Source organism: Mya arenaria, chromosome 8, assembly GCF_026914265.1.
Source record: "Mya arenaria isolate MELC-2E11 chromosome 8, ASM2691426v1".
In the NCBI taxonomy this organism is placed as follows: domain Eukaryota; kingdom Metazoa; phylum Mollusca; class Bivalvia; order Myida; family Myidae; genus Mya; species Mya arenaria.
In genome coordinates, this window is record NC_069129.1 from 66,725,522 (window position 1) to 66,747,945 (window position 22,424).

The 22,424-nt window shown below is 37.5% G+C and overlaps 1 protein-coding gene and 2 non-coding genes across 3 annotated transcripts; 2 read left to right on the forward strand and 1 right to left on the reverse strand.

Moving 5' to 3' along the window:
* The first annotated feature begins 2,510 nt into the window (after positions 1–2,510).
* On the forward strand, positions 2,511–2,581 carry Trnag-ccc (transfer RNA glycine (anticodon CCC)). The gene has a single exon. It is a non-coding gene; the product is annotated as a tRNA-Gly (tRNA).
* Positions 2,582–4,082: 1,501 nt separating this feature from the next.
* On the reverse strand, positions 4,083–4,159 carry Trnaq-cug (transfer RNA glutamine (anticodon CUG)). Its single transcript has one exon. It is a non-coding gene; the product is annotated as a tRNA-Gln (tRNA).
* An 8,151-nt stretch (positions 4,160–12,310) lies between these two features.
* LOC128242605 (ileal sodium/bile acid cotransporter-like) lies at positions 12,311–22,308 on the forward strand. Its single transcript, XM_052959828.1, has 4 exons — positions 12,311–13,073; positions 13,828–14,002; positions 18,457–18,545; positions 19,219–22,308. Exons 1-4 carry the CDS (start codon positions 12,372–12,374, stop codon positions 19,747–19,749), a joined length of 1,497 nt encoding a protein of 498 aa, XP_052815788.1. The 5' UTR covers positions 12,311–12,371; the 3' UTR covers positions 19,750–22,308.
* The last annotated feature ends 116 nt before the right edge of the window (positions 22,309–22,424 follow it).

Genomic DNA, 22,424 nt, shown 5'->3' on the forward strand with positions numbered 1-22,424 from the left:
AGATAAACAACACATCTGAAGAAATTTAGTGTCTTTCATATACAAACGATATGAGGACGATAAAGCACACTTAAGATAGAGGTGTCTGTTTTAACTGTTAATATCCATTATATATTTTGATTTTAAAGATGTGGTGATAGCTATTTATTTCATATATCAGATAAACAAATATTCTAAACAGATATTGACAAGACCCATTTCTCAAAATTGTCGAATATACTGCGGGTAAAATGTATGCTTCATGAGTGTTCACGACTCGGTAAAATTTTAATGGCTCACTGCAGCTCGTGTTTATACTTATGAATACGACAGAAATTGTCCTTGACTTTTTCTGGAGTATACCTTCTGTAACATCGCATTACAATGTGAAGGATCTTTTTTATATCACCCCCCCCCCCCCCCCCTCGCAAATAATATTTGTCATCACTTGACCTGTCTGGGATTGTTGAACGTTTACCGTGAACGGGAAATCGAAACTCAACGGGTAATAGAGATCTTCGCCCAGAAGAAGCATCGACGTATTGCATTACTCTTTCGGATGTAATTTTATGGAGTAATCGTTGACAATTTCCTTCAGTGCATACTTTAAACGACCTTTTGCAATAGAAGTTTGTTTCGTGTTGAAAATGTTAAATGAGCTTAGAAAAACCTTTTAACAAACGTTCATATGCATTTTCATTATTTAAGACAATTACCATTTTTGAATTGCCTACGAAGCTGTTTTAGACATAGCATTTTTGAATTGAATATTCGTTGATTTAATGCTGATGATCCTGTACTAAGATTTTTTTTCTGCTATACAGTATCATTCTGACCTATGACAAAACCGAGAGCTCCAGAACCGCCGGTCGGTTAGCTCAGTTGGTTAGATCGCCGTGCTAATGTTCCGGCGGTCGTGGGGTCGAGCCCCACACCGGGCGCACTTTTCCTCCCAGGTTTACTTTATAACCCAGGCTAAATCATTTCACCGATTAATCTAACCCCTTTGGAAAGTCGTTCGCCACACAGGGATTTCTTACTAAACATAAAATGTTAGAAGGAGAGAAGTGAACACTTTCCAGGGGAGGGGGACGCCGTCCCTAAAGTCGGTCAAGTTTACTTTTATTTCAATATAGGTGAGAAGGAGTATAAAATAAGCCCAAACGCATCATTTTGGACTAGAAATTGCTATTATTATAGGGTGAGTAACCCTTAGTGCTAAAATATTTAAATGAAAATAAACAATTGTATTTTATAATTGTCGATATGATGAAATGTTTGTAGTTAGATATATAGAAAATCATTAAGCTTCATATATATAATAATATGTATAAATGCGGAAACGAAGGCAAATTTCTTAGAATTATACGCAATAAGTGGGAGTAGGATTGGCCCCAGCCAATATGTACCAGCAATTTAAATTCTGTGTTAAATCATGTTCTAATTATTCTGAGTATTTTAATTATATTGTTGGCTTATGCCAAGGGGATACTGTCCCCTCTACCATGTTCTGTCTTCTTTAAAGAATTTGAGTTGTTTTTGCAAACTAATGTTCAATCTGGTTTGCATTTAGATAATATAGTATTAATGCTAGTGTTGTTCGTAGATGACATGGCCATTGTAGGTAAAACGCCTGCAGAATAACAAGATCATTTAGACATATTGTACGAGTATTGGACCTACATTGGAAGTTATCGACGTAGGAAATGCTTTTAACTATCAATCATCATGTAACTGTATTCAACTTTACACGGAATTTTCCCTTAGTATTGGAGTATGAGGATCAGATTGTTTCCATGCTTAATAAAAATAAAATTAATTGGTAAAGCCCTTTAGGCTATGAATGTTCTTTCATGCACATGCAAAGATTACGACATTAGTCCAAAAAACTTTTGCCAATTCTGTGATGCTTTTGTTTTGTCTGTTTTAAATCATGCTTATGTATTTTGGGGAAAATTATAATAAAAAGAAATAGAGATTTTGCAAGAGACTGTTGAAGGTTATCCAAATGCACGTGATGCTTGTATCTATGGTGAACTAGGAAGATGCAGGCCTGCTTTATAAACACAGCTGTATAAGAATTATTGGTTTAAAGTACTTAAAACCGATCGAAACGTCATACTGACGCTGATGCTGGTCGGGACCCAAATTTTCTTTTCGAAACATTTTCCCATTTTTGATCACATTTCGCGCATTAGTCGTACCATGGACCTATAAACCATGCCAATCCATGGTTTATAGGTCCGTGGTCGTACTATGTTTCGCCATCGTCTTGTATGATGCGTTAATGGAATTGACGTTGGCATCAACGCGATAATTGCGAAATCCAAGACATGAAAATAGTGTCAGTGATTCATACAGAACAGTTTCGGATATAGTTGTTGTGGATTGTGGATTCTTCGAGCAAAGAATGGTTATGATGGAAAAACGAATGTGAAGCATAATGTTGTTTGCTTTTTCACCGTAGAAAGCCTCGCCACATTTACCAAAAACATGAACTTCTAGTTATGTTTAATCAATGAACAAAAACAGCGCCGCTGGTGTAGTGGTATCATGCAAGATTCCCATTCTTGCGACCAGGGTTCGATTCCCGGGAGGCGCATATAGTTTTTATCAGTGCTGCCATGTATGCTGACATTTTTGCTTAACCGGTGTACCGTTCTTGACAGTTGTAACAGCTCGGCCTCCTCCGGCAAGCTTCGAGATTTTGTCTGATAATGGCCGAGGTTTCCGATTTGTGTTTTCGGCTGACGTTTGCGAATTGGTTCCCCGCATGCAGTATGAGCGCCGCAATGCAGCAGCGATACACGACAAAACAATCTGCCAACTTTAGCTCAGAGCAGTCTTGAAAAAGCAACATACTTAGCCTCACCCTTTCCAAGCTCTGCACTGAGCTCTTTCTCTCCATGTCGGGGTTAGACGACGACCGGAGACGACTCACGAAGGTGGGTTCCCGTAAAAACACACGAAAGCCAGTAATATAATTTTAAAATGTATACTTACAAGCTTTGTCGGATTGTCAAAATGGTAAAAGAAATTGGGTATGACTTGTTAAAAAATTGGTTTCTCTTATATGTTTGACAATGTTGCCAATATATGTCGTAAAGTATTTTTGTATGAATTAAAGGGTAGACTAGCTATTATTTATTTTCAAGCAGAATTGGCTCGGAAGGCTAAATAATAATTCAGTTTTAACCTGATGCGTCTAAAACTTCATTAGAATACGAAAAATACCTTGATATTTTTATCCAAAAAGCTACGCTTATACTTCTCAGACTAAGACTATCTGCATTTTTCCACTGAGCATTTAAACTGGAAGATATGCCAGAAACCGAACACGGAGAGAAACGATATCGTTAAACTTGCAATACTTAAATGATATTGAAGATGAATTTCATTTTATTTGTATATGTACATGCTATTCTGATGTTAGGAAGAACTATTTGAAAACGTTGTTACTAAATGCACCATTCCCTTTACAACATTTCTACAATTACTGAAATCAAATGACAGAAATATCTTAATTAACTTATTAGCATTTTATATGAAAGAAGCTTTTGTTAATAGAAATATAAAAAAAATGGATGGTGGAAAGATAAATGTTAATTTCGGACTAATTATTATAGTAAATATTGTAAATATATATAAACATGTAATGGTAAATGGATATATATATATATATATATACTGTAAGCCTCATTACATGAAGTATGCTAGTAGTATTTTTGTAGGTATATATGTAGTTAATTAAGGTATTAAATATAGTTAGAATTTTATATAATGTAGAAATTACCAGCAAAGCTCTTTTTCATGGCTGGTTTAGTTAAGTGTAGGTTACTCTGATGACTGACTACAGACGAGTGACTACTGACAACTGACTCCATCGGTGGTGGTGTTAGTAGTTTATACTCCGGGTCCCGGTGTGAGCACATTGAAGGGTCCCAGAGTGACAGTTCAACCACCGCACACCTATCCTGGGCAGAACCAGTACTAGGTGCCTTCACCTCTGCAAGGAACTGACAACTTATGTACATGCCATGGGCAGTGGTACAGTGCGAATGGTCGTAGAAAGGATTTCATAACCAATCACAACAGAAGTGACCTGGTCCACCCGGGAATCGAACCCGGGTTGTCCGATTCAGAGTCCAACGCTCTACCGATTGAGCTAACCGGGCGGACCACTGACTCCATCGCAAAAATTCATCGCCTTATATAGTGGTTGGCTGAGTAATGCGGCTCATATTTTGTATGAAACATAAATAATATAATATTCACTTAAAAGGTGAATATAAGGTCTTAAAGTAGAGAAATTAACATATACTCTTTAACAATACAATGCAGCAATAACTTCTTTGAAGTAAAACAGTGATGCTTATAAGATAAGTGAGCCCAGCATTACACCAGCATTCCGCAAGAACAATAGTGAAATAGTGCTCCCCAGCATTAGAGATCTGGGGTGATACCTTAAATAACACACAACATATTAATATGAATTTAAAACAATACAATAAATCATACATAAATACAATATAACATCACATTTAAATGTTAGAAATGACTCGATTTACTGATTTGAATAATTTACTACGCTATAACCTACCAAATGCAAATGGCGGACAAGTTTGACAAGTGCACAGCGTTGACTCAATGCTGGCACTCAAAACTACGAGTCAATCTGGTAGAGTTATGGAGAAAGCATTTGCTAGACATTTCATACAATTACTAAGGATTATAATAATGTGATGCAGCAGTGGAAATTCCATCTACTTACTTCAAACAGGTATATTGATTTATGAGTTTCATAAATTTCGGACATCCATTTCGGACAAATGACAAACCATACTGTTACAATACCATTTACCATTACATGTTGAATATACACGTTGACATGATGTATGAAAAAATGTATGCGCATGTATAGACGATGCACATTGTACAAGTCTGAATAAAATGTCTGTCCTGCTCTGCTTTGTTCCTAGCATTTAGTGCTGAAAATGAATAGCCTATTTCTTGTACTTACCGGTCTGTGCCTGTAAACAAGGGATTCTATATATCAATCAAACGGACTAAGTCTGTAGTTTATGAAAATGCATGTTGCAGTTGTGAATACAGTGGTACAACATTGCTATCGAAGATGGCGTCCAAGATGGCCGCCGAAAATCATTGTTTTGACTATAACTGTCCTTATAACCAAAAACAAAATAGGTTTCTGTTAATTTAGTGATATCACTAAAAACTTACAATCAATACATTTATACAAATTAGATAAAAACTTACACTCAATGGTTAGCTAATGATTGTACCATTTTATTTAAATAAATGCAGATAATCCGCTACTATTTAAAATGTTATTTTAATAAAAAAAATCTTACATAAAGAATATATAAATTGTGTAGACTTATATATTATAATAATTACACCATTTAGTTGTATTTGTAACAAAATGTTTGTACTAAGTGGATATCAAATATATTTATAGAATTGTTGTTTATTTGGCAACTAAGTTTAGAGAAAAAATTATGTTTTATTAAGCTAAAATACATTTATAATAAGAACATGATCAGCAATTGGGATTGAATTTGACAATTAAATATCAGTCCTTTAAAACTAATACAATAGAGAATTTACATGGCATATTAAGAAAAAACCAAGTATCAGTACTGTTTAAACTCATACAACCTTCGACATACTGGAGCCCAGCATCTCCATAAAGATACCCCGGATTACTGAAAATACAAGACATTAACAGGTGCATTCCTTCTTCGCAAGGTATAAGTCCTTGTATTTCATGTTGGTTACACCAAATTTAATTAATTCTAATGTTTTTGTAAGTAGACTCATATCGAAGATTACCGGGGCATATTGTTGTCCTAAGGCATTCATGCACTCTTTAATCGCAACAGTACGTACAGTGTATATGTACTATAATCGGTTGATGTTGCCATGATTATGGGGTTAAATGCTACATTTGAGACACTTGCTGTTGCTTCAAACATTGTTTTGGCATGCAACACATCCCATGGTGGAAATACACTTTGATCTGAAAGATCATCAAAAACACTGAACATCGGCCAAAACTGTAAAGTAACTATTTCAATCTTGATTGAGTTACAGCTGGTGTGACAGTTGGTTTGACCTCTTCTAGAGAAACAACAGGTTCAAATGTCGGGAATGGTTTGTTGATTGGCTTTCTTGTTGCACAAGTTCCACAAGCTACCTCCTGAAAATGCAGAAATATTGTGATATTTTATTCCGCTACATTATTATACATTGTCGCACATTAATACATAGTATATATATAGAATTATATAGCTGATATCAAATACTACTTTATTAATTGTTCTTCTATTTATAAATTCTTAATTATACTTTATCACATCTTTCAATGCTTTCTTTAATTTAAATCATTATTTTTACTTCATACAAGTGTGTACATGAACTATGAAATATCAGTGTAAATTATTAACCTGGGGCGCAATTTTTGCGGAATCTGCCTGTCAGCGCTGACCTTTGGTGAAACCAGTATAGATGTCATGCCATGTGTCGTGCTCTTGCCATCAGTTGTTTTTCGTTGTGATCACTAGCATCATGAAAACTTTGTTCCGAAACGTTGTATTCTCTCAAAGCTTCTCATACAGTAAATATCATTTGAGCAAACTGATATATATGCAAAAAGCTACAGAAACATGCTCAGTAGCAAAACGTTTAAACATAAACCCGGTTTAGTGGCAAAGGGAAACGCCAAAGACATAGAACACAAATTCACAAACAAGAAACATAGAACAGCACACAACTCTATAAACAGCACAGTGCATAAATACTATATATATATATATATATATATATATATATATATATATATATATATATATATATATATATATATATATATATATATATATATATATATATATATATATATATACATATATTGGTATGTTTATCTAGAATTGTTAGGTACCGCCTTGGAACGGTCAGTAAAAGGTAAATTTACTGGGGGTTTAAACCAGTTTATGTGCACAAACCTCACTCTTATCCCAACAATTCTTAATAAAGATAAAACGCAAAAGATAAATCTTATCAAAGTATGCATTAACTTGAGGAAACTTATCAATAAAACAAATAATAATAAAAAAACGAAAAGGTAAACCCCAAGTACTTCAATGATTAGAGATTCCAACTCTATCTGCAGACGGAGGGAAACAATTCAGAGCACCTAATGCAAATACTTTTCAGTCTGATTTATCATTTTGATACACACATGTCAATCTATCAGGCCATACATCTTGCTGAAGAATTTTGAAGCAAGAGCTTCTGTATGTTTCTACATTGTCACCAAAGTCTTCTCTTGCAATTTCAATAAATCTTTTCCTGAATTCAGTAAGTTTGTAAACCTTCTTTTGTGTCATGATAGAATCTGTATTCTCTTCTTTTAATTTAAATGCTATTCTATAATAATAATCATATTTTTACATTTCTGAGTAATGTTGCTATTAATTTGGTTAGCATCATACTATTTGGTAAGACAGCCTTTCTTTCGGTGATAGCGAGCCTCCAGAGCCACAAGATCCCCATTTGTAACACTTCTAAGCCTATTTATCAAAGAAATGTCATTCTTTATTTCTGCTGCCTTCAGGACTTTTGAGTATGTACTGTTATGGCTTGCGTTTCTACCATGGACCAACTCCTGCCTCGTCTTTGATTACTTGGGACCGTCCCTTATTGTATCACTCTTTTTACCACGGATAAAACATTGTGACTTCCAGTCAAATGCAATTGAGGATGATCATTTTGTTATTGTAACATTTTTAATGTTATTTTTTCAGGATCAGTTTTTTTCAGACTTGATGAAAATGATTGATGGCACGGGCTTTGATATGTTGCTCTACAATTACGATGATAACGTAACGGAAGTGAGCCATCTTTTATGAATTCTTGATTGGCCAAAATCTGGCTGCCTATATAATCGGCTCTTGCTTTAATTGATTTACATGTTGTTGTTTTTTTAAGATCTGGGTTCTGTACACATGAATTACAGGTAGAAAATCCCCTTAAACAGAAGATGAATTTCTTTATGTTAAAGTCATAGTCATTATTTTCACTGCTAAGGTAATCCATTTTCCTGGTGGAAATATATGACCTCATCGGTCCATCATCTATTTAAAAAAAACATAAATGCTTCGCCAACAGTTTCGCTGTGCTTAAACGCCTTAAACAAGGGAAATGACCAATCCATGCGTCGCTAACATTTTCGTTGTGTTAAAACATATATAAGAGGGAAAATGATCCACCCATGGCCCGGTAATCACTTTCTATGAGTATTAAACTGGGTAACTGATCCATCCATGGCTCGGTAATCACTTTCTATGTGTATTAAACTGGGTAACTGATCCATCCATGGCTCGGTAATCACTTTCTCTGAGTATTAAACTGGGTAACTGATCCATCCATGGCTCGGTAATCACTTTCTCTGTGTATTAAACAGGGTAACTGATCCATCCATGGCTCGGTAAACACTTTCTCTGAGTATTAAACTGGGTAACTGATCCATCCATGGCTCGGTAATCACTTTCTCTGTGTATTAAACTGGGTAACTGATCCATCCATGGCTCGGTAATCACTTTCTCTGTGTATTAAACTGGGTAACTGATCCATCCATGGCTCGGTAATCACTTTCTCTGAGTATTAAACTGGGTAACTGATCCATACATGGCTCGGTAAACACTTTCTCTGTGTATTAAACTGGGTAACTGATCCATCCATGGCTCGGTAATCACTTTCTCTGAGTATTAAACTGGGTAACTGATCCATCCATGGCTCGGTAATCACTTTCTCTGTGTATTAAACTGGGTAACTGATCCATCCATGGCTCGGTAAACACTTTCTCTGAGTATTAAACTGGGTAACTGATCCATCCATGGCTCGGTAATCACTTTCTCTGAGTAATAAACTGGATAACTGATCCATACATGGCTCGGTAATCACTTTCTCTGTGTATTAAACTGGGTAACTGATCCATCCATGGCTCGGTAATCACTTTCTCTGTGTATTAAACTGGGTAATTGATCAATACATGGATGCTTTGCTAGCAATTGCCTGTATTAAAGCGCATTAAGTAGGAAAATGTGCTATATGCTTTGCTATTAGTGTATAAATTTAAATTCGTTGCTACAAGATTATGCAATAACTTTATTTTAAATGGTTTGAATTTATTATCGACAATGGACTAATGAACAATAAACCCAAAGGTATTGCAATACTTCTTTTAATGATCTAACCACAAAGTATATCTGCAAGGACAAGTTTTAATCGGCGAATAACAATAAAATCAAACATATATCATGTAAAGCTAAATCACAAGAATAACTAGTTTGTATATACATTTCTTATTCCCCAACGAATAGGGAAAACATTATCGGGTAGATTATCTCTTCTTGCCTTAAGCTTTCAGGCCTTCTGTAATATTATATAAAGTATGTGACATCATCCATTATTGTTATTAAACTCTATATAAGTTATTGGAATGTGTAACGTACTTAATGTGTACTGTCATTATTTTACAAATGGACTGTCCAATATTTTAAGAATGGAAATCTTTGTTGAAATAATGGGCAGGCCGTTGAAACAACGTTACACAATACTAAAACCTACAAAGAGTACAACAAGAACAATGGACCTCGTTTCAGATGACCGTGATGCGAAACGGATTTGGTACAGGGGCGTAGCTAAGCGATCGTTGATGATTCGAACTCACTCGACTTTTATTGAAATCGATATAACACAAGCGCGGCCCTTTCGTGGACTTTAACAATTAGTTTACACAACAAAATGTATGATTTCAGTAAAAGTTTAAATAAGCAGCAAAAGCGGTAAAATACCATGAGTTTACAAGTTTTAAGAATTAAATGAATTACGCAAACTGTCCATTAAGGTCCTTTCGCACACTACCAATGAACACTACGAATATATATTGTTTAACTGCTGACCCGAGCGAAAGCAGAGTGATACCGTTGAGCTGCCGTTGTACTGTCGATGGGCGGTACCGTTGAGCTACCGTTGTACTGTCGATGGGCGGTACCGTTGAGCTGCCGTTGTACTGTCGATGGCCGGTACCGTTGAGCTGCCGTTGTACTGGTCGATGGCCGGTACCGTTGAGCTGCCGTTGTACTGTCGATGGCCGGTACCGTTGAGCTGCCGTTGTACTGTCGATGGCCGGTACCGTTGAGCTGCCGTTGTACTGGTCGATGGGCGGTACCGTTGAGCTGCCGTTGTACTGGTCGATGGCCGGTACCGTTGAGCTGCCGTTGTACTGGTCGATGATCGGTACCGTTGAGCTGCCGTTGTACTGTCGATGGCCGGTACCGTTGAGCTGCCGTTGTACTGTCGATGGCCGGTAATAGTCAGTCATCACATCACTAAGAACGGAAGCACATCATTAGTACAATGGCATGACTACGGTATAACATCGGTACCAGTCCGGTACTTATTGAAGCCACCGGTGAGCCGCCGATCAATGTCCGCCCGGTTAGCTCAATAGGTAGAGCGTTGGACTGTGAATCGGACAACCCGGGTTCGATTCCCGGGCGGACCAGGTCACTTCTGCTGTGATTGGTTATGAGATCCTTTGTATGACCATTCGCACTGTACCACTGCCCCTGGCATGTACAGAGGTTTTCAGTTCCTTGCAGAGGTGAAGGCTACTAGTACTGGTTAACCGTCTAATAGTCTGTCCAGGATGGGTGTGCGGTGGTTGAACTGTCACTCTGGGACCGTTCAATGTGCTCACGCCGGGACCCGGAGTATAAACTACTAACACCACCACCACCGCCGATCAATAACGGAGCAATAACAGCGCCCTACCATCATTAATAAAGCGATACTGCAGTACTGCCACTGCACTGACATTGTAATCGCGTTGTTAGCTCCGGGAGCGAAACGGCAGAAATTGTGAGCATGTTCATTGATACTGTTACCACCAAAACTTCAACCATAGAGCATTGAAATATTTGGAATCAAAACACATCCAACATCAGTAAAACATAAATACGTTCAAAATTGCAACAACGTACAACCTAAATAATTTGTTACACCAAAAATATATCCCCTTTTTATGTCCATATAGAATAATTACTTTGGATCAAGAAACTACAAGGTTCCGGACTTTAAAATAATATTGAAAATCTATATTGAATACCCATCTAGATTATTGTTTCTATAAAATATTCATTAAATAATTTATTTGCTCCAGCAGGCGATTAACCTTTAATCCCAAGCTCATAATTTACAAATATATATAGAATAAAATACATGTGTTATCGAATGTCGGCGTCGCTTATTTTGTTTAATACTTGTATGTGTTAGAATTATTTATATTCGTTTTATTACAGTTTATTGAAAGAGGGAGAAAATTTAACGACCCAAACAATAAATGCTTCTACAATAACTGGTGTGTGCATGTACAGTGTTATATCAGGGAGCACTTTTAAAGGGACTAGACACCAGATGATACAACTGCAAGAAAAGAAGGAAATTTTCAAAACTTACATAAAATTGATATCGGTGTGTACAACGCATGGTATCTTACTGACTGATTTAACACATCGCTAACACCACAATCATCTTTTGCAGTTTTTGCACATTTGTCCAAATCGAAATTTAATGGGATTTTCTGCCTCGTTAATCCAAGAAATATTAAAAACAGCGTATGTATATGTATCTGTACTCATCGCGTGACTTGCACGTGCTAAATATACACACTTCATGGATTCCCGGCAGAACGGACATTGCAAATAAGCCGAATACTTCTGCGAAACAACGGAGACACAGCGCCCGACAGATCAACCTCGGTAATAAAATTGATCGATGGAAACTTTTGATAGAGGTCAACTCGCTGAAAATGAGAGAGAGAGCAGCAAAAGCGCTTATTGAGAGTGGAGTGTGTGAAACGATCACATGACTTGAAAAGTTTCCGGAAACAAACATTGCTTTTTTAAACTGCGAAAGTCAGATGAGACAGCGACAATATAGTTACGTTTATACTTTTAATTATGTAAAATGATGTATTATCGGCTTCATACAAGTTGGCATTGTTGCCGATTTTTGGACAATCTGGTGTCTTGTCCCTTTAAGTATCAATAGTTATTGTTGATCAACCATGTCTTATGTTTGCGTTTGTGCTTAAGTCTGAGCTCGTTGTATAAGCTATGCTCTATACCCTTTCAGATAATGTCTGTTGTGGTGTTCTAGATTACAGCCACTTAAACGGTCATTTTCTATATTTACCGATACTCTGTCTGCTCATAAACGCCTATACCTTTATCCTTTTCTGATAACGCTTGCATGTCTTCCTGATGTAGGCTAAATAAATTGTGTAGCAAGTGACAGTTTTTAAAATGGGATTTTATTTTCTTCTTGCACTGATTCTTAAGTGTACATTTATATTGTGTTCTGTAACCCCGGACCATTTGACCAGCCAAAATACTGCACGGACTGTATTCGCTCTTCAAGAGCCAGTGGTCATTTTCATGTTTGAGGAAGTAGAGGTAAAAGTTAACTATAGTTTACCCTGTGCGGACAGTTATGTAAGCATATACATAGAACATCTTAAGGAAAATGACATCTTTAACGTTTTAAGTAATAGCACGGTAACTATTCCTTGTGATGCTAATGGAGATACTTCTACACTCGGAAATGGAAGAAATAAAACGTTGTCTATTGATGGCGTGCTTACTCTGCGACTGAGGAGCACTGTGATCGGTCTGTCAAGACTTGGACTGGTAATTAGAGGCCAAGGTTCGAATATACTGCAAGATGATGAAGGCGGAGGTATCATGATGTACAACAGCAGCTTTGAGCCACAACCCGGGGTCCGCATTGATGCCAACGGCGGTGCAGTCACCCACTGGTTTCCGGTGACGGTGTTACGCAAGATGAGGCCAGTAGACCACATATTCCTCTACGTTTTGGGATTTATGGTTATATTACTGACCATGGGATTCGGGTGCAAGCTGGACATGGGCGTGGTCAAAGAGTGCCTGAGACGACCGGTGGCCCCCGGGATCGGGTTTGGATGCCAGTATTTACTCATGCCATTGGTAGGAACAAAGATTCGTTAGCTAATTTGGCTTTTGATCCATTTGTTAATGTTTGTGCCTTAATACTGTTTCTGTCTTCTTCAATAATATCGCAAATGAGGTTCATTCTATTGATTTTACCAAAGCTGACCACTATGTCTAAATAAATTACATAATTATATATATATATTTATTTATTATGTAAGAATCATTTCAAGATACAGTGTGATTTTGTATGCAAATAATTTCATCAATAAATCATTGTATTTGCTAACATTAAAAGGAGATTATCAATGAATAACAAACTCGAACTTTCATAAACTAAGTGAAACAATTCCAATGATCATGCCAAATGATTACGGTGCAAGGGTCGTTGTAATTTGTCGAATGTAAATATAATAAAATGAAATTGCTATCTATAACATATGAACTTAACTTTAAAATGATACATCCGGGGACATATATAAGTGTACATTTACTTTTTATCACCATAGGAGTTAATCAACCTTTAATCACAAATTATCACACATTGTCTCATGGATTTTACTGTTTCAGTATGAGGCTTTATTAGAAGAGGCGAAAACACGTTATGGCAGAAATCAGCCACCATGTCCTTCATACGTGGGGGAGCGAAACACGAAAAAGCTCAAACCTTGATAGGGCATAGCAGGTTAAAGAATTTCGACCGAAAGCAGAAATCAGCAACTATTAGAACATGTCCAGCACAATGTATGAGAACATGCTCACTGACCATGTTTATCATTGGTCGTTCCAGATCGGGTACGGGGTGGCGCGGCTGGTGCCCTTGGGTGACAAGTCCGTGTCCCTGGGAGTATTTCTTTGCGGTGTGTGCCCGGGAGGCGGGCTGTCCAACATATACACATACCTGCTCGACGGGGACGTCTCACTCTCTATAACCATGACGTTCGTCAGCTCCGTCGCATCCATAGGTATTATGTTAGCTCAGTGTGTGATAAATTACGTCATATATGATGAAAGGCAACATTTTGCTTAAAAAGATAACCTTTCTTTTACTACACCATTTTAAATAAAACATAGGGCAGTCTATGCTGCTTAAAGAGACCGCCTACCTTTTATTACAGGAGTTTGATAAGGTAATTAGTTTCATCAAACACTTTGTCGAAGTGTTTTAAGGGCCGGTAGCGATGCAAAAGTGGGTGGGGAAGGCAAAAAAATAAAACGTTTAAAAATACATGTTGTTTTTAGTTTGAGGAACGATCTTTTTGGGGGGTGAAACATTTATTCTTTGTGACATGTTTTGGGTTAGTTAGGAGTTCAACAAATTTTACAAAAAAGACATTAACAGATTTTGGACAAAAAAAGCATTCACATAATTACGGAAAAGTCTGTCGACATGAGTACTTCGTTTTTATGTCAAAATGCCCGAGACGACTTATTCAACAATGTCTTAAGAGATTTTGATGATATATTTTCAAAAAAAGAATGTTATTGAGAAAAATAATGAATTTTCGCGGATGATATTCATTTCCGGGTTACAAAAATGCATATATCTTTTTAAAAATAGCTACAATCATCACAAAGCCACAAGCCATTGTTGATTGTTCAGTTCCGATAAATTTGACTCACAAACACATTATTTTTGTATAAATCAAACTCTAGTAAAAGACCAAGGCGGGGCTCCGTAAGCGGCGTAGACTGAGCTACGTTACATTTAAAATAGTAAAGAAATAGGGAACTAACCTTTGTTTAAAGTCTTCGTTCGAAGCAAAACGTTGCCTTCCGACGGAGCATTTATGACGCAATTTATCACGTGGTATACACACACTGGATAGAAAGATCCAAATATTTTACCATGTTAAAAATCCATATCTTGCCCACGGGCAAAGATAAATAATGTAAAAAATAAATTCAAATACATTTTAATTAGTGTTTGCTTGACTGAATTGGGAGATAAAACATCTACCATGGTCGCTCTTATAAGATAGGCAAAATAAGATGGAATTCACAAACCATAACTAGATAACCTGTTAGTGTTAAACAGCATAAAAAAGTAACAGGTGGCAGCTCTAGGCACTTTCAAGCATGTTTTTAGTCTTATGATATATATCTTACCGAAAGTATGACTGTACCACTACCACTACCACAAGTTGGTGAAATGTATGCTACTACCATTGCCGTACAGTCAGAACTACGGTTCAGTCAAAACTACCACTACCGTACATTCAGAACTACGGAACAGTCAGAACTACAGTCAGAACTACCGTTCAGTCAAAACTACCACTACCGTACAGTCAAAACTAAGGTACAGTCAAAACTACAGTCAGAACTACGGTTCAGTCAAAACTACCACTACCGTACAGTCCGAACTATCATATTTAGTCAAAACTACCATTGCAGTACAGTCAAAACCGCGGTTCAGTTAAAACTACCACTACCGCACTGTCAGAACTACGGTACAGTCAAAACTGCAGTCAGAACTACGGTTCAGTCAAAACTACCACTGCCGTAGTCAGAACTACCGTTAAGTCAAAATTTCCACTACCGTACAGTCAGAATTACGGTACAGTCAAGAGTACAGTCAGAACTACGGCTCAGTCAAAACTACCACTATCGTTCAGTCAAAACTACCGTTCAGTCAAAACTACCTTCAGACCTACCGTACAGTCAAAACTACAGTCAGAACTACGGTTCAGTCAAAACTACCACTATCATACATGCAGAACTACCGTACAGTCAAAACTACAGTCAGAACTACCGAACAATCAAAACTACCACTACCGTACAGTCAGAACTACGTTTCAGTCATAACAATCGTAAAGTCACAAATACCGAACAGTCAGATATATCATTAAGTCACAACTACGTAACAGTCAGAACTACGATACAGTCAGAATAACGGCACAGTCAGAACTGCCGTTCAGTCAGAACTACCGTACAGTCAGAACTACGGCACAGTCAGAACTACGGCACAGTCAGATCAGATCTGCCATTTAGTCAGAACTACCGTACAATCAGAACTACGGCACAGTCAGATCTGCCGTTCAGTCAGAACTACGGCACAGTCAGAATTACGGCACAGTCAGATCTGCCGTTCAGTCAGAACTACCGTACAGTCAGAATTACGGCACAGTCAGAACAACCGTTCAGTCAGAACTACCGTACAGTCAGAATTACGGCACAGTCAGATCTGCCGTTCAGTCAGAACTACCGTACAGTCAGAACTACGGCACAGTCAGAACAACCGTACAGTCAGAACTACGGCACAGTCAGAATTACCGTACAGTCAGAACTACCGTACAGTCAGAACTACGGCACAGTCAGAACTACCGTACAGTCAGAACTACGGTACAGTCAGAACTACGGCACAGTCAGAACTACCGTACATTCAGAACTACGGCATAGTCAGAACTACCGTACAGTTCGAACTACGGCACAGTCAGAACTACCGTACAGTCCGAACTACGGTACAGTCAGAACTACCGTACAGTTCGAACTACGGCACAGTCAGAACTACCGTACAGTCAAAATTACCTTACAGTCAAAACTATCGTTAAGTCACAACTACCGTACAGTCAGAACTACCGTTCAGTCAAAACTAAAGTTAGAACTACGGTAGCACCAAGGCTAATATGTATGGTTTAATCAAGTTGGTGAAATGTATGAAAAAGTATGCCTTATGTCTATGTCACCGTGACTAAAGGAGTCCTTACTTTTAAACTTTTAAAGAGGATGACACCAAACCTCGCAATAGACATTTAACCGGATATTTACAGGATCATATTACGATATATAACCACTCGTTCTGTTTACCGAATTATTCAGGCTTCGTTAAATTTGTCCTTTCTTCAGTAATATTTTTATATAAATCATTAAGGTACCGATGCCCAATGTATCGCATGACAGAGCTATCATGTTTTAGCAGGTTATGTACAAGGCGAAGCTTATACTCATCGTTAGTTTACTGTACAGTTGTTTAGCTTTTTTGTACAACAATGGAGAATGCATTCAGCTTTGTTTTTGTTTCTTGATTAACTCTCAAAGCAAAACGGTAACCAGAGCTGTTACCGTGCAAGAGCAGCGTCCCGATCATTCGGAAATCCTTGGCCATTTTCCATCGAAAATAACATTTAGCTACACTGCAAGTGGATCGTGAAGTAATTTTAGTTTCTCAGTTAAACTAAATGACTTTACTCTTGGGAGTCTGATTTGTTTATGCAATTAAACACTTCACTGGCAATCAATTTAAACTTAGATATACAATACACACGTTGTAACACTACAATTATTTAAAACAATTATTCAAAATTACTTCTAGTGATGTACCGGCATACGAGGTTGTTCGCGATGGGAAATGGCTGAGGAGCTCCGATCGCATGCCGATATATGACAACGTTAATTTAATATTGCCATGCTACATATTGCACGGTAGCCCAATGTTATACACATGTAGTATAAAACAGTATACAGTCAATAACTCGAATAATGGGTGCAGTAACCATATCTGATTACGTAATAGATTTATTTTTCAAAAGTGTCCGTTAACGTCTGTGTTTGCCCTACATTGTCAGCCAATGTTATACACATGTTACAGTAGTATAAAACATTTGCTAAATCACCTCTCCACTTTTTCATGGAAAGTACATGTGATCACGTACATGCCTTGTGTTAAGCCCGTGTACAGCATACCGTCTCAATACCTCGGATAATGGGTGCAGTAACCATATCTTATTACATAATAGATACAGTACGAGATTTTTTTCAAAAGTATCCTTTTAGGTCGCCCTACATTGTCAGCCAATCGTTACTTATCGCTGAAGACAACTCTTCATATTCAGTAAATTGCTATAACTGGGCATGCTCATACAGCCACGGCCTCTGTTTGCATATGCAAAGACGTGATTTCAGTGTCAAAGCTGATTTAAATGACGTCACACAATCTTGCATTGATTGGCAGGTCTTTTTGACAGGCGCACGGCTTGATTTTGAAGCTGAAACAATTTGAAGGGGCTAAAACTAAGTCGATCAGGATTTATTAAGTAATTTCTTCGTAAATAAGTAACCGCTTCGCTTCCTTAGGTTACTTATTCACGAAGAAATAACTTATTAAACACTAACGTATACGAAGACACTTTTTCAATGGCTCTGCTGGGTCCATAGTCGTATAAATGAATTTATGATATCTTGGCAGGTATGTAGTCATAATTCTAATAATGGATATGCGTTTTGCTTCACTTGATTATTCAATATGCATCTCGTATTATACTGTGTATAGGACGCTAGCATCAAAATGGTTGGTAAATCAGGAACCCTTAATATCAAAGATAGGAGCAGCGGGAAAATGTCAATATCGGAGCATAGTATAATATTGTAATAATCTAGCTCCACCATAGACAACCATTGGTAAAATCCTTTGTTATTTCAGGCATGATGCCCCTGTGGATCTACACTCTAGGGTCGACCCTGGTAGATGACAGCTCGGACATCCGCATTCCCTACTTGAACATTCTACAGGTGCGTACCAGATTACAGCACGTGGTCATTATGGAACCCACCTCTAGGACAATGCTCGATGTCCACACACGATGTTAATACGACCTAGAAAAAGCGTTCTTACCTAGAGATCCAAACAATATATGTATATATTAAGAGACTTATTTAATAAATGTTCGCTAAATAAGGTGGAACTATAACTCTTTCATTGTTAAGACAGCTGCAGACATCTTCAAGCTGCACTCACACAGATTGACCGTTTTAACAACATTTTTTTAATATTGTTTGTCTATGAATGTGCCTATTTTTGCGTAATGTCCGGAAGCAAGTGATAATAAAAATAACATATCCTTTCTTTCATGCTTTTCGATAGCATCAGTGAAATAAAAACAGTGAAAATATCAACTTTTAGAACTACTTTTAAAATTAATTGCAGGTGTAGCCGCTTCCCCTTGATCAAAACAAAACACGTCACTTTTATAGCGGAAAATGTTGCCACTAGTGAAAATATGTATTTCTGTGACACTCATGAAATGAAATACGATCTTATACAGGAATAAACAAATATCCTCTATATATTACTAAGTTAAAGGCACTGATGCGAAAACAGCTGATTCTGAGACACAGATTAAAAGAATAGTCAAAATCTTCAGTATGTGAGAGTGCAGCTTTAAAAACTGTTTTCTACTTTCAGGTTATTGCTTCCGTTGTTATTCCGCTGTTTATCGGCATCTTCATCAAGTACAAGTTCACAAAGGTCGCACTCTTCATCATTAAAGTGCTCAAGCCGACCACGCTCGTCTGTATCATAGTATTCCTTATTGTCGGCATTTGGTCAAACCTCTACATCTTCAAGATGTTCCGCCCCGTCCACGTCCTCGCCGGATGCCTGCTGCCATATTTCGGCTATTTACTTGGAGGCGTTATTGCCGTAATTTTACGGCAACCGAAAGCGCGCGTGGTCACGATCGCGTTGGAGACCGGAATGCAGAATATCGGTATCGCAATGCTCGTGCTGCTGCTCTCATTTCCTCCGCCACTTGGGGACATCGCCACCGTCGCGCCTTTGTCGTCCGCCATGATGACACCAATCCCACCTTTCGTCGTTACTATTGTTTACAATGTGTACGTGAAATTCTTCAAGAAGTATGAACCTGTGAACGTCAATGATGAAAAAATAGACGTCCAATCTAAGAATATTGTCGAGAAATTGAGTTCTGTTTGAACTTTGAACCATTCCACCAGTTAAATGTAAATATGCAAAAATCAGAGCACTTAGTTTGTCCATCGGCGGACACCCACGATATACACTACGCAATGCTTCGTTGTGTGAAGCGTAACGGAAAAAGTACCGTGGTTGCCGACGATGAATTGGTGGAAAAAAATTCATTAAACTTTGAGTTTCCCACTCAGAATCAATGACATCTTTCAGAACAGTTTACTTTCTCAATGATTAACGGAAAAGAATTCACAATTCAATCAACTTTGCAAACCCCATTCGAAGAGATATTGCTTGTGTTATAATGCTATACACATGTAATTCAAGCTTACTAATCATTCATTTTCTAATTGCGTTTACATTACACGTTTCTCCAGAACGAATATATTCTGCCATATTTTCGATTCATTTGAACTGCCCTCCTTTCATGCTGTTGTTCTTACTCATGCGCAATATTGAACATCCTTTACTCGTTCGCGCTTCTACGGAAATTAGCAAAATCGGCCCGAGCGGTTCGTAGTGTTTGAACCCACAAAAAACGAAGCAATCCTTACAATATTCTGGGGGAGGGGGTAGATTTGTTTTTTAAAATATAAGCTAGTTCAGCTACGTTTAAGGAGAGAATTATGTTATGTGTTGAAAAGAACAGCGGATAATCGAAGCGCCGTTTTTCAATCGGTCGAATGGCGTCACACCTGTCCAACTTACGTGAACTTGGTGACTGTTGTTTGCACGGATATGTGAACATGTTGACTATTTTGGCACGGGTACGTGAACTTGGTGACTGTTGTTTGCACGTGTACGTGTACATATTGACTATTTTTGCACGTGTACATGGACTTGGTGACTGTTGTTTGCACGGGTATGTGAACATGCTGTTTGCACAGATACGTGTACGTGGTGGCTATGCTGCACGGGTACATGTACGTGAAGAAAATTGCTTACACCTGTATGTTGTGGCTATGCTTCACGGGTACTTGTAGAAAATTGCTTAAACGGGTGAGTGGTGGCTATGCTGCACGGGTACATATACGTGTAGAAAATTGTTTTCACGTGTTTGTGGTGGCTGCTGCACGGATACATGTACATGTAGGAAATTGTTTACACGGGTAAGTGGTGGCTATGTTTTCAAGGGTACGTGTTCGTGTAGAAAATTGTCTACACGTTTACGTGGTTGCTATGCTGCACCGGTACATGTACGTGTTGCATATTGATTGCATGGGTATATGTATTTGGTGACTGTTTACACGGGTACGTCTTCGTGTCGGCTGTTCTTTGCACGGGTACGTGTAATTGTTGAATAGTGTTTACATTGGTACGAAAAAATGTGTTTGGGATTTAAATAGGGTGATCGCAACCACAACGTTATTATAAGTCTTACACTCAAATGCTTCAGAATCTCAGTGAAAAGGGCAATTATGTTGTTAAGTTCTTATTGAGCTACCTTTGGTTGATGCGATGATCCAACCACATTTTATTGACATATGGCAGTGCTGCATTTTTTGTCTATTGCAGTTCATATATCGGTAATAATTGCTTCATAATAGTGGATAATATTAACCAGGAGATCAATTGGCTAACACTTTGACAATGCCAACTCATTTGTCACATTTCTGTAAAAGCTCTTGTTATTGACAATAACAGTGTCAAGATGTATATACATGTTTCTGTTTATGGCTATTTTAGAATACTGTCACATTGATAGTTGTACATGTTTTGCCTTGTCGTTGTCGATGACGTTGGAGCCGTTGTGCAATAAAATGTTAACTTGGCCATAACTACACTACAGTTAAAAACAATGCGCAAACGTCAAAAGGAGGCCTATACCATTGGCGCCGGATTTTTAAACTAATTTTTTTTAATAAAAAATATCTTATAATTCAAAACTAAAAATAAAATAAAATAAAACAAAGTGCATATTTATGAAAGAAATATTTTTCAATAATTTTTAACATTTTTAGCTTTGTATTTTGGAATTATAACATTTCTTTATTTTATTTTATAAAATGACTGGAAATCCGGTGCCAGTGGCATATACAGCTTGCGTTAAAAAATGTAGGGTTATGCTTCGACTGAAAAACTTGTTCTTCACGATACACTTCCATTTCCCGACCGTGCTTGGTGGATGGCATACCAGTTTTCGCTGAATGTTTCGTTTACAATATTCATTAACTTTGACTTTATTGAATGTCAACATGATATCTCAGACAAGCTTGATATATTTCGCGATTTCATTTCGTCACACCCGAGTTGTGGCCCTTGTTTTGACATTGCCAGCTTCTAATTTAAAGTGGTCTCATTCATTCTATACCAATAGTGATACGAGTAAATCAGTAAAATGGATTCAGGCACAAAGTTTAATTTATAGTATATCAATTTCACGTCCCACTCTGCACAGACCATGAATGTTTCGCAGGGCAGTTTAAGACCACACCTATCCACCCTAATGGCTCGAACCTTTGAAATAAAGTAATGATGTAGACAATAAATGTGTTGTTACCAGGATCGAAGTTTATAATTCCATTCAGCATATAACATATCAATAATGAAACGTTATTATTTACAATAAATGCGTTTATACTGCATAATTTAGAGTTACTGTGTATTCACAAACAAGATGACATTCATCATATACGCCCAATAGTTGACACATTTCATGTACACCCACATAGATGCACGCT